The sequence below is a fragment of the Leucopleurus acutus genome (assembly GCF_964270905.1).
Source record: "Leucopleurus acutus genome assembly, chromosome: 8".
NCBI classification, from domain to species: domain Eukaryota; kingdom Metazoa; phylum Chordata; class Mammalia; order Artiodactyla; family Delphinidae; genus Leucopleurus; species Leucopleurus acutus.
Window position 1 is genome coordinate 19,197,928 of NC_139151.1, and position 19,834 is coordinate 19,217,761.

Sequence of the window (19,834 nt, forward strand, 5' to 3'; positions counted from 1 at the left end):
GTGATGCTTTACTTTTGAAATTTCTATTTTTTTCCTCCCCTCAGGCCAGTAATGGTGACATCACCCAGGCAGTCAGCCTTCTCACTGATGAAAGAGTTAAAGAGCCCAGCCAGGAGACTGCTGCTACAGAACCATCTGAAGTAGCAGGCAGTGCTGCCAACAAAGAAGAATTAGCAAGTAGGTATATCCTGGCTTGGTCCCGCTCTGAACTAGCGGAGAGTAAGAGATGAGTTTACGTGAGTGTCCTTTCCATCACATCAACCCTTTGGGAATAGTAGTAATAATGACTAATTACTGAGCCATTACTAGGCGCCAGGCACAATTCTCAGCGCTTAAATGGTTCCATTCATTCAGCACTTATTTAATGAACCCCTATTATGTGCCAAGCACTCTTTTAGGCACTGGAGATGAACAAAAGAAACAGGAATTGCTGCCCTGTGAGAGATGAGGCCATTGAGGGAACAAATGGGAGGCAGATCTTGCAGAGCCTTCATAGCTGCTTGGCATTTACTCTGACTTAAGAGGACTAGCCATTGGAGAGTTTGGTGCAGAGGAATGCTGTAAACGGGTTTCCTTTGGCTAAAGATCATTCTGGCTGCTCTGTTGAGAACAGAATGTGTGGGAGGGAATAGCGAGCGTGGGGCAGAGCAGGGAGCCCAGGACGACTCAGGAAGCTATTGCAGATGAAGGCGGTGTGGGCCAGGATGCAGTAGTGGAAGGGTGACAAGAGCTTGCTCTACAGGATTCGCTTACAAAGGATCTGAGAGTTGTGAAAGAGAGAGGGGTTAAAGATGACTCCAGGTTTGTTTCCTAAGGAGCTGAAAGGATGGAGCTGCACTTAACTGACATGGGAATAATTGCAGATGGAGCAGATTTGGGGTGGAAAATGAGGAGATCGGTTTTGGCAATATTAAGTTTGAGATGCCTGTTAGACATCCAGGTGGAATATCAAAAAGGCAGTGGAGGTCCAATTGTGCAGTTCAAGGGAGAGATCTGGGCTGGAGGTGGATAAAACCTGGATTCATAAACCTGTAAATGGTACTTAAAGTTATGAGAAGGGATGAGCTCTCCAAGGGAGTGGGTATAGAAAACAGGAAAGGTTCAGTGACTCAGCAGTAGATCTTCCAGTGTTGAGATGTCTGGGCGGGGGGCAGGGGAGTAGGAGGAAGACCAGGAGAGTGGTGCTATGGAGGCCAAAGAGGCTTCCAGGAGGAGGGATCTATCAGCTGCGCAAGGTGGTGTTAATGGATATTTGAGCTGTTGGCAATTTTGAACTATTCTGAATAATGCTGCTGTGAATATTCTTGTATATGTCTTCCGGTGCACGTAGTGACTTTTTCAATCCACATTTTTCTTTTCTAGACGCATCCATGTTGGTTGTACCTGTAGTTATTTCTTTTGACTGATGTGTAGTATTTCTTGGTCTGAATATACAACAGAATTGATATATTTGTTGATTGACTTTGGGGTTGTTTTGAATTTTTTTTGCTGTTGTAAACAAGGCTGCTGTGAGCTTTTTTGATTTATGTTTCTTGTGCATGTATGCAAGAGTTTCTTTAGTGTATATGCCTAGCAGTGTAATTGGTGAGTATTAAGATGTGCTCATCTTCAACTTAGTAGCTATTATTAGTGACATTATTTTCCAAAGTGATTTTTAAAAAAAATATTTATTTATTTATTGTGCCGTGTCTCAGTCACGGCATGTAGGCTCCTTAGTTGCAGCCCGTGGGCTCCTTTAGTTGCGGCAGGCGGGCTCCTTAGTTGTGGCATGCAACCTCTTAGTTGCGGCATGCATGTGGGATCTGTTTCCCTGGCCGGGGATCGAACCTGGGCCCCCTGCATTGGGAGTGCGGAGTCTTAGCCACTGTGCCACCAGGGAAGTCCCCAAAGTGATTTTTTTACATATTTATACTCCCACTAACAGGGTTTGAGAGTAACTCTTGCTCTCAAATTTGTTAGATTGTAAAATTGTTGCCTGTCTTTTTGATATGAAATGATAATCTTGTTTTTAATTAGAATTTTTAAAAATTAAATAATGAGATTGAACATCTTTTCCCTTTTGACTATTCATGTTTCCTCGTGTGAAGTTTCTTTTCGTGTCTTCTGCTGGTTTGTCTGTTTGTTTGCCTCTTTTTTATTGATTCTTGATATTCTTATTGATAATGACCTTATATTCGTGATAGTAACCCATTTTTCTGGACTTGGGTGTTGCAGATATCTTCTCCTTATTGATGACTTGTGTTTGTACACTATGGTGACGAACTAACAAATAGCTTTCATTTATTAATCTTCTGCTGTGGTTTGTGTTTTTTGTTTAAGAACTCCTATACTGTGAAGTTATAGGATATTCTGTTATATTTTCTTCTAAAATTGTAATGTTTTACTTTTCACATTTAAATCTTTAATTCATCTGAAATGGATTATCTTGGTAAGGCATAAGATAGAAACAGTTCGATCCACCCCCTCACTTCCTCCAGCTATTCAGTTGGTTCAGGACCTTTTATTGAAAAGGCTATACTTACCCACTGATTTACAGTATTAGCTCTGTGTTATATCAGATTTTCATATTTTCCATTCTATTTCATTGAGTATCTGTTTTTAATTCTTTGGGATATATACCTAGGAGTGGAATTGCTAGGTCATATAACAATTCTGTGTTTAACTTAAAAAAAAAATTCTAAAACAGGACTCTTTTTTCATAACTGCAACAATATTATTACACCTAAAAATTAATAACAATTTCTTAATCTCATCAAATACTAGTGTAGAAATTTCCCTGATTGTCTCACTAACAATATGTTTGTAATTGGTTTGTGAGAATAATGATCCACATAAAATGAAAACATTAAAGTATGTTTGAAATGCTTTTTAAGATCCCTTTTATCTATATAGTCCCCCTCTCTTTTTTTCTTGCAGTTTAATGTTTGAAGAAATAAAGTCCTTTGTTTCAGGATTTTATTTGACAGGATTTGCATGATACCACATGATTGCATTCCTGTGGTATCCTTTAGTGGATTTTTATGTCCTCTGTCTTTCCTATTAATTTAGATGCTTATCTGGCATGACAAAGTCATAGGTAGTGTTGTGTGTATTTCTTCTATTTTGTTGTATCAAGAAGTAAATAAAAAAAAAAAAAGAAGTAAATAATGTCTGGTCCCGTCTTTTTGTGTTGTTAAAATTGTTAGTGTGTTCAGATGGTTAGTTTGACTAATTTATCATAAAATTCCCCACCTAGTATTTCCAGCCACCATTCGTGATTATTGCTTAGATTCTTTATTTTATTGGAGATTTCAAAATGGTAGTATTTTATCTATCATTACTTAATAATTTATTAGTTGGAATTCTTTTTTTTTAATTGTAGCTAAAAAACACAACATAAAATTTACATTTTAATCTTTAAAAAAAATTTTTCATCATGGATTTTTTTGGGGGGGGGCATCAATTTTAATTAATTAATTTATTTATTTATTGGCCACACCACGTGTCATGCTGGATCTTAGTTCCCTGAGCAGGGATTGAACCCTGCCCGCTTCAGTGGAAGCAGAGTCTTAACCAGTGGACCGCTAGGGAAGTCCCACATTTTAACCATTTTTAAGTGTACAGTTCAGTAGTGTTAAGTATATTCACATTATTGTATAAAAGATCTCTAGAACTTTTTCATCTCATAAATCTGAAACTTTATTCCCATTAAACAACCCTTTTCTCCCTCCCCGCCCCCAGTAACAGCCTTCTACTTTCTGTTTCTGTGAATCTGACTACCTTAGGGACCTCATATAAGTGGAATCATACAGGATTTATTTTTTTGTGACTAGCTTATTTCACCTAACATAATGTCCTCAATGTTGATCCATGCAATGGCATGTGACAGGATTTCCTTTTTTTTTCTTTTCAATTTTTTAAATTATGGTAAAATACACATCACATAAAAGTTACTGTCATAACCATCTTTAAGTTCAGTGGTATTATGTACATTCATGTCATTGTGCAACCATCACCACCATTCATCTCCAGAACTCTTTTTTTGTCTTGCAGGACTGAAACTCTCTACTCATTAAACAGTAACTCCCCATTACCCCGTCCCCCAGCTCCTAGCAACCACCATTCTACTTTCTGTTTCCTATGATTTTGACTACTCTAAGTACCTTATATAAGTGGAATCATACAGTATTTGTTCTTTAGTAGCTGGCTTATTTCACTTAGCATAATGTATTCAAAGTTCATTCAGATTGTAGCACGTTAGAATTTCCTTCCTCTTTAAGGTTGAATAATATTCCATTGTATGTATATACCAAATTTTGTTTATCCATTTATCCATCAATGGATATTTGGGTTGCTTCCACCTCTTGGCTTTTGTGAATAGTGCCATTTGAACGTGGATGTGCAAAAAGCTCTTTGAGACCCTGGTTTTTCATTTTGGATATATCCCCTGAAGTGAGATTGCTCGATGATATGGTAGTTCCACTTTTAATTTTTTAAAAAGTGTGGGAACCTCCACACTGTTTCCCGTAGCATTTGCACTATTTTATAATCCTGCCAACAGTGCAAAAGGGTTCCAATTTCTCCACATCCTCACCAATACTTGTTATTTCCTGGTTTTTGTTTTTTGATAGCCATTCTAATGGATGTGAGGCATTATCACATAGTGGTTTTAATTTGCATTTTCTCTGATGATTAGTGACATTGAGCATGTTTTCATATGTCTGTTATCCATATTATATTATCTTTGGAGAAATGTCTCTTCAAGCCTTGTGCCCATTTTAAAATCGGATTAGTTGATTTTTTGTTGTTGTTTATATACTCTGGATATTAACCCTTTATCAGATACACGATTGGCAATTATTTTCTCCTATTCCGTAGGTTGCCTTTTGACTCTGTTGATTGTGTCCTTTCATGCTTTAAAGTTTTTAAGTTTTATTTAGTCCCATTTGTTGATTTTTGTTTTTGTTTGTTGGTGCTTTTGGTGTCATATCCAAGAAATCAATGTCATGAAACTTTTTATGTTTAACTTTTTGAAGAACTGCCAGCCTCCATTCTTCTAACTTCCACAACAGCTGCACCATTTTACATTCCCACCAGCACTACACAGGGTTCTGACTTCTCTACATCTTCACCAACATTTGTTATTTAGCCATCCAAGTGGGTGTGAAATGATAATCTCATTGTGGCTTTGATTTGCATTTCCTTAATGGCTAATGATGTGGAGCATCTTTTCATGTGCTGATTGGCCATTTGTGTATCTTCTTTGGTGAAATGTCTAATGAAATTCTTCCTATTTTTAAAGTTGGGCTGTTTGTCTTTTTCTTATTCAGTTGCAGGAGTTTATGCAGTCTGTATATAGGTTCCTTGCCAGATACATGATTTGCAAAATTTTTCTTTCATTCTGTGGGCTGCCTTTTCACTATCCTGATGGTGTCCTTTGAAGCCCAAAGATTTTTATTTGACGATGTCAGATTTACCAATCTTTTCTTTCACTGCTTGTGCTTTGATTGTCATCTCGAAGATGCCATTGTCTAATCCAAGGTCATGAAGTTATACCTGTTTACTTCTAAGAGTTTTGTAGTTTTAGCTCTTATCTTGAGGGCTTGATCCACTTTTGAGTTCATTTTTGTAAATGATGTGAAGGAGGGGTTAAAAGCCACTCTTTCCCTATTGAATTGTCTTGGTACCTGTGTTGAAAATCAGTTGACTATAACTGTGAGGTTTATTCCTGGACTGTCAGTTCAGTCCCACTCATTCTGTTCCATCGATCCATATGTTAGTTCTTATGCCAGTAGCAGAAGGTCTTGATTTTTTGTTTTGTGTTCTTTGTGGTTTTTTTCTTTATAAATTAAGTATTTCATTGCTCATATATAGAAATTCATTCAACTTTTGTTCATTGATCTTTTATCTAACCATCTTTTTTTTTTTTACATCTTTATTGGAGTATAATTGCTTTACAATGGTGTTAACCATCTCTTATTAATTATAACTGTTTTCTATAGATTATTTTGGGTTTCCCTTGTAGGTGATCATTGTGAATTATGACAGATTTGTTTCTTATTTTGCAATCTTTATTATTTTTTAAAATTTATTTTATTTTGTTATCACACTGCCTGGAACTTTCAGAACCATGGTGAATAAAAGCCCTCAACAACAGACATCTTTGTCTTAGTCTTGGTTTTAAAGGAAATGTATGTAACATTTCACGATTAAGTGTAAAGTTTGCTGTGGGCTTTCCATGGATATTCTTTCTCAGTCTAAAAATATTCTTTTCTCTTCCTACTTGGCTTGGAGTTTTTATTCCTTAATGGAGGTTGAATGTTATAAAATACTTTTTCTGTATCTATTGAGATGATCATTTTTTCCTTTAACTGTTAAGATAGTGGATTTTACTGGTCTATTTTCTAATATTAACTCAGTATTTCCTTCCTACAGTGAATTCAGCTTGGTCTTAATATATAATCTTTTTTGGTGTGTTAGCAGGATTCTGTTTGCTTTTGTTCAGGCTCTTTGCATCTGTGATCATGCGCGAGTTTGTCATTTTTCCTCTCTCTTACTGTTCTTGACTGGTTTGTGATATACCAAGGTGTTATGCTGACTTCGTAAAATGAGTTGAGGAGTATATCCTCTGTTCTCTAGAATAGTTTGTGTGAGATTGAAAATATCCATTCTTTGAATGTTCAACTTTTAGCTGATAGTTTACAATGGTTAGTAAAGAGACTATTTAACCTACAGGTACGGGATATATTTCTGACTCTGTGAAGTAAGGCTGCAAAAGGGGGTATTTGACTCATTGCATTTTAGCAGCTTGTTATTACTGTACTGTTAGCTAATCATAAGGTTACAGTGTAGCTGTAAGTTATTCATTTGATTCTAGCATAGAGTAATAAAGTTGTTTTTACACAGAAGAGCCATTGTGTTGAGAGTTAGGGAGTGTATCTAATTTTGTGAATGCTTTTACCTTTTTTCCTACAATACAAACAGAAAGGCAATGTTTCCTGCATGTAGACTAATTAAATTTCTATTTATCTTACAGAAGTAATAGACCTTACTCATGATAACAAAGATGATCTTCAGGCCGCCATTGCTTTGAGTCTGCTGGAGTCCCCCAAAATTCAAGCTGATGGAAGAGATCTTAACAGGTTATTGATTTAACTTATAGTCTTTGCTCTGCACATTAGTGTGTAGGTCAAAGGCAGTATCTCTGTGAAACAGTTCTGCCAAGCTTCTTTAATTGCACCTAAATGAAATTTCTTTTATGAGAAAATTTAAATTCACATTCGCTTACTTACTCTTTGGTTCACTTTTGAAGAAGCTAAATATGATAAGGGTCTTATTGCAGCCTGTGGTCTTTGAGTAGAAGCCTGCAAGGTTTTGTAGTTCACATTTGCTAGTGGGGAAAAACTGTCTAGGGCAAATATCTGATAAATACGTATTCTCTTTATTAACTTTGAGCCTTTGTAAACTTTGAATGTTTTGTTGTTGGCTATTGAAAATGAAAGTTATCACTCAGCTCCCCTAGGACTAGGAGGATATATGTTTTGAATTGGTACTGATTTGGTGACTGTCTGGTATTGTTCACAGATATCCAGTTCCAGTGGTGCCCAATCAGTTTCCAGACATGTTTATCCCCTCATACTGCCAGGTTGTTTCTTTCAGGGAAACATAGGGCCATGGTTTGTGTGCTAAGCAATTTCGAGGCTCTTATCTTTAGCAGAGTGTCTTTCTTGCCTCTTTCAATGGCAAGGTCTGAGATAAGGCACTATTGTTGAAATGTAAAACTTTTAATATGGTAGCCATAAATAGTCTTGAGTCTCAACTCAGTTCCATCAGGGCCCTTGTTAGTAATAGTCTCTGTTATGGCAGGACCAGCAACTCGATGTTTAAACCTTTTCACTTATGTTGCAACCTTATAGTTATTATATAGCCAGTGGTTACCCAGTAAATAGTTTATCTGGCATTTTGAGTTACCTGTGAAAGCTTACCTACATCCTCCATATAGTATATTGTTGTTTAACTCTTCTCTTTTTTGATGTGTGATATGTTGGCACAATATAGGATGCACGAGGCAACCTCTGCAGAAACTAAACGCTCAAAGAGAAAACGCTGTGAAGTCTGGGGAGAAAATCCCAATCCCAATGACTGGAGGCGAGTTGATGGTTGGCCCGTTGGGCTGAAAAATGTTGGCAATACATGTTGGTTTAGTGCTGTTATTCAGGTATGGTATTAAGAGACAACTGTGTCTTCTGGAAACGATTTTGTAATTTATTAAACTGAAATGTGAGAAACATAGCTTTAAAAAAAAGGAAACAGATAAATAAAACTGGAGGGTTTTCCCCATGGCATTATTGTGTTTTGGTTGCTTTCTTGTGTTTTCGACCTAGATTCTCTTGTGTCTAATTTGGTCAGTACTGAAAACAGAATCTTCTGTGGTTATAAATAGGTTGAGGAGGTGTTTTGGTGAATGCTGTATTACAGCAGAGCAAGAGCTAATAAGGAGAAATCAGTCTTTGGGAGGCTATCATAAATGGCCAGGCAGGAAGGAAATTATGGTGGCCTGGAACAGAGAAGTGGCATAAGCCATGGAAGGGAGGAGTCAAAGCATTCACGAGGTATTCAGGAGATCAGATCTATAGGATTTGATAAGCAGCCGGGTAGGGATATGTGCAGGAGGGGCTGAGAAAGACGGCAAGGTTTCTAGCTTGAGGTACCAGGTGGACGATAGTGCCATTTAACACTGGAGGAGGAATAATTTGCGTGAGTGTTAAACGGGGGATTTCAGTTCGTTTTATACATGCTGAGTTTGAGGGTCCACGTGGAGATACCGTGTAGGCAGTTATCTGTGTGAATCTGTCGTTCAGTAAAAAGATCTGGGCTGCAGATATAGTTCTGGGAAGCAGTAGCATGTAGATGGTGATAAAGCCAAGCTAGAGGATGAATTCCCCTGGGGAGCGTGTTGCCTCTTAAACTTAATGTGCCTGCAGTGTAGCACTTGATCCCGCCCTGCCAGCTTCTCCTTCACAGTACTTGACACCGACCCAGCTGCTTAGCCAAAAATGGAATCCTCCGTTTACACACATAAAATCCATGGGTTCCTTCAGCTTACTCTGTGCCTGGACTGTTTTAGCACTGGGGAAACAGCAGTGGATAAAACAAAGCCCTCACTCCCATGGAGTTTACTTGGAAAAGAGTGGGACCGACAGGAAACAAAATATGTATCAGATGGCGGTAAGTGCTATAAAGGTGAATGAATGGGGGCAAGAGGGGCTAGAAAGGGTTCAGCTAGAGAGGGAAGGGGTGCTGTTTATATAGGGGGGTTACGTATGGCCTTTCTGCTAAGGTGGGCATCTGAGTAGAGGCCTGACTTAGGCGAGGGAATGAGCCATGTAGTTCCATGAAGAATGTTTCATATAATTATATAGAGGACACTGCAGACAGGGAACAGCAAGTTCAGAGACTCAGGTCAGGAGCTGAGAAATAGGGAGAAGGCTGGAATTAAGTGACCGAGGAGGGGGAACAGACGGCTGTGAGTGCAGGGAGGTGGTGGAGGCGGGGCGGGGGAGGGGGAGCGTGGAGTCACAATGAGGGTTCAGGAATCACGTGAGGTGGGAAAGTATTGGAAGGTTTGGAGCAGACAAGTGCTGCGATCCTACTTCCATTTTAAGAGGCTCACTGGCCTCTGCATTGAGAATAGGATGTAGGAAGGTCTTGGGGAATGAGGGACACGAGTCAGTTCTTTCCTTTTGAGAGAGAGGGAGAGATTGAGATTGAGACCGAGACCCTTCCCTGGATTCACTTCCCTCCTGTGAGAGATGGTGAAAGGAGCGAGCCTATGGAGGGGATGACTGAGAAAGGCTTCTGCGGAAGCATGGGAGGACAGGACAGAGAGCAGGGCGTGTGGGGAGGGCTTGGCCTCCGACAGCAAGAGGGCAAGAGGGTAACAGGGGAGAGGACAAGGAGGAAATGATGACTGCCAGTTAAAGTGGAAATAGTTCCTAGTAGTCGTTTTTTCCTCTGAAATAAGCAGCCATTTTTTGAGGCAGAGTGCAAGAGTGACAGAATCAGGTTTTAAAGGGAGTGAAAGTTTAAATGGTTGTTGTAAACAGCGGGAAACCAGTTGGCGCCAGAATACAGTGGTAGGATTTCTGAAAATGTGAAGGTCTCCTTGAGGTTGTAGACCTTAAATGTGCAGTGGTACCCACATGTCCTGTTTGATCGGGACTTCTTCTCTTAGCAGTTCTCCAAAACGCTTAAGCGGAAAATTAAATTCATTTAAGTTGGAGGATTTGCTGGGTATGGTGAAAGGACAAAAGAGCAGTTTGAGGGACTTCCCTGGGGGCACAGCGCAGTGGATGAGACTCCGCGCTCCCAAAGCAGGGGGTCCGGGTTCAATCCCTGGTCTGGGGAACTAGATCCCACATGCATGCTGCAACTAGGAGTTCGCATACCATAGCTAAGGAGCCTGCATGCTGCAACTAAGACCTAGTGCAACCAAATAAATAAATACATAAATAAATAAAAACTAAGAGATTGTTTCAAAAAAAAAAGAGCAGTTTGAGAATTTAATGAAAGATGGGTAGAGACCACGGAATCAAAGCTGGGGAGAGGGAGAAATGAAGACAGGAAGGGAGGACAGGAAAGAGGTCTGTTTGCTTGGGTTCCTGATGACGTCAAAGCACAGGTGTCCTGTGGGTCATTGAACAAATGAGCCAGAAGACAGGTTATGGTTCAAGAGGAGGTTTTTCTGAATTTGTGATCTGAGAAGCGGCAGTGTTTCCGGTATTGACATATCCTGGGTATGTAGAGATGGAGTGGAGGAATAGGTCATGAGACGTAAGATGCTCATGGGAGCCGGGGGGGGGGTCCCTCGGCTGAACAAAAGTACCTGTGTTCCCTCAGAAAATGTGAATTGGACTCCTGCTGTGTGCCTAGCACTGTTCTAAGCCCTTGAGATATAGGAGTGAACGAAACGAAGACAGAGACTTGCCCTTAGGGATTTAGATTCTTGTGAGGCAAGACAGACGAGGAACAATAAATAGAAAATAAATAGTTGAAATAGGAATCAATAAATAGTTGAAAAACTAACTAGTTAACTACATAGATGTTTATATAGTATGTTAAACTCTGGTCAGTGTGATAGAAAAGAGAGCAGGGTATGGGAGATTGGAATTGCCGCAGGAGGGACGGGAGCAGGTTCCAACATAAACTACGATGTTAGGTTAGGCCGCGTGAGGGGATGAGATTGGAGCAGTTGCCCTGGACGCAGCAGGCGAGGGAGTGAGCCAGGCAACTGTCGGGGGAGAGCATTCCATGTAGAAGGGGAAGCACCAAACAATGGCCACAAGGTGGGAGTGAGCTTGGCGTGTTCACAGGACATCAGAGTCCCGAGTGGCAGGAATGCTAGGAGCGGAGGCAAGGATCCCTGGAGGTGGGGTTGGAGAGGTAACTCGTCTTTTGCTCTGAGTGAGATGGGGAGTCATGAGGGTTCTGAGCAGAGGAGTAACGGACTCTGACTCGAGTTTTAAAAGGCTCCCTCGGGCCACTGTGAGGAGAGCAGAATGGAGGGGGCGCGGATACAAGTGGAGAGACCTATGAAGGGGGCCGCTGCAGTCATCACTGAGAGGCCATGCTGCCCTGGACCAGGCTGGTAGCCGTGGAAATAGAGAAGAGGTTGGAATCTTGATTTATTCCCAAGGCAGAGCTGACAGGATGTCCTGTGGATTGGGCGCTGACCAAAGTCACCTGGTAAGGATGGCAGACTTGGGATGGCAGAGCTCTCACCATATGACAGTCTTCAGTGAATCAGGTGCTTTATTTTGGTTCCATTAGAAAGATAGTTAGAAGGAGCTGTGTGGAGAGTGGGCTGATACAGAGGAGGTTCTAGAGCCAGGGAGACAATGTGCTGTGATCCAGGTGAGCAGTGATGGGAGTTTGATTAGAGCAGGTGATAGGGACTGCTAGAGAGGAGGTGGTTATGAATAAAATAGCGCCCCAGAGGCAGAGTGCAAGGGACTTCTTACTGGATGTAAATGGTTGATAAAGGGAAAGGAGTCAACGATTATTCTGAAGTTCTAAACTTTGATGCCTGGAGGAGCAGGATGTAATTAGTGATACAGAGACTACAGGAGAAGAAGCAGATGTTGGAGGATCAAGTTGATATTGGTTTGGGAAATGAGTAACATCAAGCTCACACTGTTGTAGTTTTTAGAATAGTTTTTAGAATAATAGCATCTTTGGGAAAAGCCAGATTTTGGTGAAGGTGAGGAAGTGGAGTGAAGGGACTTGAGAACGTAAGGCCAGTTTTCTCAAGGTAGAACAGAAGTGCTGGAACATGTTACGGGATAGTCAGCCGAGTAGGGATGAAACCAGGAGGAATGGAGATGCGCTAGGTAGACATGGGAGGTGGGAAGAGAAGAGATGGGGCTGCTTGTAGAGCTGAGCATCCCAGCCCCGGCTGCAGATAGAACTTTGGTATCACATCCTAACCCGACTTAAGTTCCCAGTCCAGGTGTACACTCCTCCTGTTGGCTGAATCCCGGTAGAGCTTGTCGTGGAGTGGGGGAAGTCGGAGGCTTATAGTCCACCCAGGATGCTGCTTCAAGAGTTCCAGTCTGTGGGCTGGAGGGCTTTTCATCTGAGGATTATGTTGGGATGAGGAGTTATATTCATACAAGAGGTTTTTTTTTTTTTTTTTTTTTTTTTTTTGCTGTACGCGGGCCTCTCACTGTTGTGGCCTCTCCCATTGCGGAGCATAGGCTCCAGATGCGCAGACTCAGCGGCCATGGCTTACGGACCCAGCCACTCTGCGTCATGTGGGATTCTCCCAGACCGGGGCACAAACCCGTGTCCCCTGCATCGGCAGGGGGACTCCCAACCACTGCGCCACCAGGGAAGCCCATACAAGAGATTTTTTAAAACATTAACTTTCAAAAGATATTCGTAGTTGGAAAAATGTATGATTTACAAACAGTAAAAAGGAATTCCTTTCCCTAATTCTGCCAGCCAGAGATATCTGTTAAAATTTCTTAAAATACAGTATTTAAGGCAAAGAGTGGAGAATAGTAAAGCTTTAGAAAGAAATGTTTCAAATCCCTGTACTATTAAGTCCCCATTGTACCCATCGCCCGTCATACCACCCCCTTCACACAGATACAACCACAGGTGTAGGTAACCCTAAACAGTGTATCATGTTGTTTTATATGATTAAACTTCTTATGAACAATATAATACTCTATCTTTCTACACCTTTTTCTCACACAGAATATTTCTGAGATACATCTGTGTTGATACATGTAGCTCTTGATCACTCATTTTTACTGTGTAGTTGTCCTTTTATGAAAACATTGTTTCTACAGTATTATTTTAATGACTATATAATAATCCGTTATACAGATGTACTATAGTTTATTTAATCTTTTCCTGCTAGCCATTAGGTTTTTTCTATTTTTTTCCTAAAAAGGATTAACATTCTTTTGGTGAAATTTTTATGTGTAGCCATTATTATTTCCTTAGACATAGTAGAATTACTAGGTTGACAGTTATACATACTTTTAAGGTAAAAAATATTTTTTTGCTGCAGTTATTTTGAAAGAAAGGCTATTAATCCATTTTTTTATTTCAGTCTCTGTTTCAATTGCCTGAATTCCGAAGACTTGTCCTCAGCTATAGCCTACCACAGAACGTACTTGAAAATTGTCCAAGTCACACGGTAAATTGGTGTCAAGGAATCTTCCCTGTTGTTTAGTCCCAGTCTTCCCAAAGGCCTTTTAATTTTGGTTAAAGCTGGTTACTGTGATGCTCTTTGGCTTGTGCAACATTTGTTTTCATTTCCAAATGGCTCTTTTTCTTTCTTTGTGACAAGAAATAATGTAAAGTTAAGCAGGAATAAAATTAGGAAAACAGTTCTAAGAAAGTGGCAGGTCACCCTGATGGCCTCAGCTTTTCTGCCTCTGGGTGGGAGATTTAGAAATACCTGTCTGTCTGCGCCTGCTTCAGGCTCCTTTAGCCGCTTGCGCTGAGGGATGCAGAGTGGATGACGTGATGCCGGAAGGCCTGGGCCTTCTTAGAAGTCTTTAGTCCATTCTTGCCAAAGGATATAGCCTCCTGCTGAGATCTCACCCTTCCCAGGATTTCCCTTGGTGATGCCTTTCCCAAAAGGAGGGATGGCAGCGGTTTTAGAAAATAAACACTTTTGCTTTCTGACATTATTCTCTCTCTGGCTTCTACATAGATATTCTCGAGTTTAGGGCAGTCCCCTACACAGACTTTATCAGAGTACCTATAATAGTTTGAGACCTGATTCCAATCTAGAACTTTGTAAATATAAATTAGAGATTGTTGATCACTTTTTTCTTTATGTGTTCAAATTTTCCAAATATGAGGTTATAAGAGTACACATCGCTATCTTTCCTGCAGGAAAAGAGAAATATTGTGTTTATGCAGGAGCTTCAGTATTTGTTTGCTCTGATGATGGGATCAAATCGCAAGTTTGTAGACCCTTCAGCAGCCCTGGACCTCTTAAAGGGAGCATTCCGATCGCCTGAGGAGCAGCAGGTACAGGAAGCCCATAGTCCTCGTTCTTTCCCTCGACTCTGGAGTTTGCAATGATGCCTTGTTACTACTACTGTGATGTTGCCTTGTTTCAGCTGTGTAATAAGCTATGAACGTGACTATGCAGGACTCCGGGTGCCTGCTTTTGCCCTTTGTAATGCCTAAGGAACAAGTAAAAAAAAGTGTGTGCATGTACGTGTTGTGTGGGGGAGGCTGGCTGTTTTAAAGGAAAGAAGAAAAAATAGAAAGAATAGAATTTTCCAGGGGCTGTTGAAGTAGAAAGGAGGAGATTGGAAAATATCTCAGTAAATCATGGCAGAGGGTCACCAAGCAAAGGAAAGTCTGTCCTTTGTCTGCACCTTTGTCTTGGGATGGCCCAAATAGAAATCCTATTTTTAAAACGATCTAAACCTGAGTTCAGTAGCTTTTCTGAGCAGTCTTTCTCTTCTAGACTCTAGTACGTTCCTTTCCCTACCTCTTATTCAGATCAAAGCTATCACTATTAGAGCAGCTTCTTCTTCATAAAATTACTTTTTTTAATCTATTTGTCTAAAGGTCCTGCAGTTCTACAAAATTCTCAAAACATTTCATAAAGGTTTCCTTTCTCCATTCAGATCTCATATTGTTCTAGAGAACTTCAGTCTGTTCTTTGGACCTTTTTTTCAAGGCCTAACTGGAAGATTTTGTTAGTTTGTTACAAATAGATGTGGCTGGAAGGGGTAGTGTTCCCATTTCCTTCTAATCAGAAATCGCCCAATGGGTCTTGTGTGTTGTCTGCAGCAGCTGGGTTCCAGTGTTCCTTGTATCTTCACGATATTTGGACCTGAAAAAGAAGTCCTTTGTAGTAATAGAATCTTAATCGTTGGTGGGATAAGGGCATATTTTCATTTCCCTAAGTATACTGTTGGGTCTAACTCATGCAATTTGTGCGTCTGTTACAGCAAGATGTGAGTGAATTCACACACAAGCTCCTGGATTGGCTAGAGGACGCATTCCAGCTAGCTGTTAATGTTAAGTGAGTGTTGAGGATTTGTTTGTACATCCTTCCTACTCACAGCGGGCCAGTGAGAATTATGATTTGGGGGGAAATTATTCTTCTCAAGTAGAAATTGCTGATTTTTACCAAACCCTGTGGGGTAACCACTCATATTTGTCATTGTTTATCCCCCTTGCCCTTGGTTTTCCCCCTGTAGATAATCATATTAATCTGTAACTTTTTTTCTAAAAGGGTCATAACTATTAACTTTTTAAAAGTCATCACTTGTGCTGTAAAAGTATTGAAAGATAGAAATCAATCCTTGATGTGAGAATGGAGGTATAATATGAATACATTGAATTTAATTATTTCAGTCACTGACAGAAGTAAAATTCAAAGCAAAGAATATAAATAGCCCTTGCCAAATACAGATGCAGAGATACTTGCTTCCTACGTTTTTTTTTTAAAACTCATAAAACAGCTTTCCAAATAGCATCTTACATAGTTAATTTAAGATAGGCTTATAGAAATAGGCTGTTTTCATTCCATCTCTATTGTGCCACCAGGAAAACATTTTCATATTCATTTGGAAAACTGAACAAGAGGGTTCATTCTTACCTTTATATGACTTCTATACCTTATATATTTCTGTCACTGGATATAGATGTATATATTGAATGTACACACACACATGTATTTGCATGTATGACTCCCCTGTTAGACTTGCAGTTCTGTAAGGCCAGGGATCATGCCTGTATTGCCTTTGTGTCTCCAGAATTTGGTACAGTGCTGGGTATATACTTGTTTAATGAGGGTTTTTTTTTGTTTTTTAATTTTCTTTAACATCTTTATTGGAGTGTAATGGCTTTACAATGGTGTGTTAGTTTCTGCTTTATAACAAAGTGAATCAGCTATACATATACATATATCCCCATATCGCCTCCCTCTTGCGTCTCCCTCCCACCCTCCCTATCCCACCCCTCTAGGTGGTCACAAAGCACCGAGCTGATCTCCCTGTGCTATGCGGCTGCTTCCCACTAGCTATCTATTTTGGTAGTATATATAAGTCCATGCCACTCTGTCACTTTGTCCCATCTTACCCTTCCCCCTCCCCGTGTCCTCAAGTCCATTCTCTACATCGGCATCTTTATTCCTGTCCTGCCCCTAGGTTCTTCAGAACCATTTTATTTTTTTCTTTAGATTCCATATATAATGTGTTACCATATGGTATTTGTTTTTCTCTTTCTGACTTGCTTCACTGTATGACAGATTCTAGGTCCATCCACCTCACTACAAATAACTCAATTTCATTTCTTTTTATGGGTGAGTAATATTCCATTGTATATATGTGTCACATCTTCTTTATCCATTCATCTGTCGATGGAAACTTAGGTTGCTTCCATGCCCTGGCTATTCAATGAGTTTTTGAACTGAACTAATCCGTTACTTATTTTAGAGCATACTTAGATCTTTGAGGGTTGATGAAAATGTATTATTTTTGCTTTTGAATGCTGGTTTGGCTTAATGTATTGCTTATCTGATCCAAATGATATAGAATTGTTTCCTTATTTTAAAAGCAGCAATCCCAGGAACAAATCTGAAAATCCAATGGTGCAGCTATTCTACGGTACTTTCCTCACTGAAGGGATTCATGAAGGTAAATTCTCTGCTCTAAATGTTAATTCTAGACTTGTGACCACATCTGTATTACTGTGAAATGTCTTGAGAGTCAGACAAATGCAGGTCTGAATACTGGTTCTGCCTCTTAGTATGTGTGTGATCGTGAACAAATTACATGAGATCCTGGATCCTCTGTCTCTTCATCTGTAAAACGGGCACAGTGTTCGTCTCAGAGTTGCTATATTGAATTGTGTAATATTTGCACAGCCTAAATCTGGTATTAATGCCAGACACACACTGATGTTAATCAGTTTTCTCTGTTGTTTTATCTAATCTCAAGGTTTCATTGAGTCAGGCTGCCAAAAGTGTGTCTACTCTAGGGGCTTATCTAAGCTGCATGTTGGACACATGGCCAATCATTCTCCATCTAACACCTGTCTTCTTTTACCCCTCTGATAGGCTTTGTAAAACAGTCTAATCCAGGGACTTCCCTGGTGGTCCAGAGGTTAAGACTCTGTGCTTCCACTGCAGGGGGCATCGGTTCAATCCCTGGTCAGGGAACTAAGATTCTGCATGCCATGCCATGTGGCCAAAAAAAAAAAAATCCAATCCACTGTCACTCCCAGAAAACAGCATTTCTTGATATCATATAACTAGTCAAGTGTTCAAACGCCCAATTCGTTTTACAATTTCATGTGTATATAAATATATAATTTTACATATGTAAAAAATACACTTCCCCATATGTATACTTTTTTACAGTTTGTTTTAATCAGGATGCAAATATGGTTCATTTATGATTGGTCTTTTAAGTTCTTTTCAAAATCTGCAGACTGTCCCTTCCCTCCATTCTTTCTTCCTTGAAATACATTTTTTAAGAAATTAGGTTGTTTGTTCTCTTATATTCTCTACAGTCTAAAATTTTGCTGCTTGCGTATCTGTGATATAGTTTAACATGTTCCTCTTTGCTCCTCTTTTTGTAACTTGATAGTTGGATCTAGAGTTTGACCAGATTCAGGTAAGGCTTTTTAATTAGTCAAGACTAACTCACAGGTGGTGCGACAGTCTTTGACCAGGAGGCATAGTTGGTTGTCTTTCTTTTTGTGATGTTAGCAGTTGTTAATGATCTATGCCTGGATCCGCTGGTTCATTAGAGGTAGCCATCCCGGCTAAGTATACTTGTAACCAGTTCTCAGCAAGTTGCTGAATTAAGAAGATACTGTCTGTGTGGTGCCAGGAAAAAAGCTTTCGATAGCAGTAGTGATGTCTTTTAAAAAGCAATCTGTTTCTTTGCCTAGGGAAGCCCTTTTGTAACAATGAGACCTTCGGCCAGTATCCCCTTCAGGTAAATGGTTATCGCAACTTAGACGAATGTTTGGAAGGGGCCATGGTGGAGGGTGACATTGAGCTGCTTCCTTCCGATCATTCAGTGAAATATGGACAAGAGGTGAGTTGGATATTTTTATTTGCTTTGCCAAGACAAAGCCAGTTAAATAGGACTGAGCTTTTGGGCAAACTGTTTTCACATCACATATTAAATAACTTTACACTAACAGGACTTGAACTAGTCTGAAGTCTCTCATGAGTTGATAAGAGTTAGTGAGTCTTAGTGTTTGATGAATAAATTCTTGTATGAATTTGAGTTAATCGTATAAAGGTTGTATGCTGCTTCTGACGTTTTAAGTATGATCAAGTTTCTCTCTTTCTGTTGAAGCCTACCTGTACCTGAGTAGGGAGAACCACTGCCTCCATATTTTCGGAGGGTAAAAGTACAGTGATTAACTCCTATGGTATGCCATTTAGAATATTTTCCCTATTATAGTGTTTACTTTTCTCAGTTGTAAATTCTGCCTTTGCTTTAAAATTTTTTAAATGTAAGATTCATTTATTTATTTTTGTGGGTTGGAAAGAAAGGGGGAATTACAAGCAAGGGTAATTAATATCTCAAAGTTCCCGTTAAGAATTAGTTACATTGTAGCAAATTGCCAACACCACACAGCTTGGATTATTCTCCTTTCATCGTACATTTTGAACAGAATTGTGCCTTACATGAGTCCAACTCAGTAATTATTATAAGAGAAAGAAAATCTTTCTTGAGTTAAATAGGGAGCCTGACTTGAGCCTTGTTAAAAGTGTATTAGCTGTAGAGCAGTGTTGGAACTGGGAGAGAGCTACTGCCTCCCTAGCTTTCCAAGGAAAGTATTAATTCCTGATTGGGAGGCATATCATCTGTGCCATCTGTGCAGAGCTGATGCTTGCTCTTACAAAAGGCAAGGAGTGTTCATTAGCGACTTAGACCTCTGGAGACCTCTATTCAAGAATGGGACCTCTCTATTAAAAAAAAAAAAAGAAAATTGTGCATATTTAGGTATAGCTCTGAGGTGGCCAGACAGGCTGTCTGGATTCACCTCATGCTGACAAGGGCATGTGGAGGGAATATAGCTATTTGCATCTTTGGTAAAGGGAACATTTTAAAGCTGTTCATACAGACCTCTGGCATACAGGTGAATTGAACAGAAATGCCTTTCCGGGTTTAGCTTCTTCCTCCTCTACTATCAGTGACAGTTGAGATCTTCTTTATATTTTAGTGCTTTCTGTTCTTGAAACTCAAGGCAACATTATAGGTTGATTTGACTAAGTCCTTTGTGAGATCTGTAAATTCTTGGAATCCAGAGATTTTCTCAGAAACTTCAGAACTCATAATCATGA

At 39.8% G+C, this 19,834-nt stretch overlaps 1 protein-coding gene across 6 annotated transcripts in view; it reads left to right on the forward strand.

Moving 5' to 3' along the window:
- Nucleotides 1-19,834, forward strand: part of USP28 (ubiquitin specific peptidase 28) — a 57,009-nt gene that overhangs the window by 14,308 nt on the left and 22,867 nt on the right. For 3 of the 6 annotated variants that reach the window (XM_082844503.1, XM_082844499.1, XM_082844501.1), the window contains 8 exons: nt 45-177; nt 7,016-7,121; nt 8,038-8,197; nt 13,601-13,687; nt 14,395-14,532; nt 15,471-15,544; nt 17,083-17,162; nt 18,424-18,572. In XM_082844503.1, coding sequence (XP_082700629.1) covers nt 45-177; nt 7,016-7,121; nt 8,038-8,197; nt 13,601-13,687; nt 14,395-14,532; nt 15,471-15,544; nt 17,083-17,162; nt 18,424-18,572 — 927 coding nt within the window. Of the gene's footprint in view, nt 1-44; nt 178-7,015; nt 7,122-8,037; nt 8,198-13,600; nt 13,688-14,380; nt 14,533-15,470; nt 15,545-17,082; nt 17,163-18,423; nt 18,573-19,834 lie in introns of those variants that run through there. The other 3 variants (XM_082844504.1, XM_082844500.1, XM_082844502.1) reach the window with 2 other exon arrangements.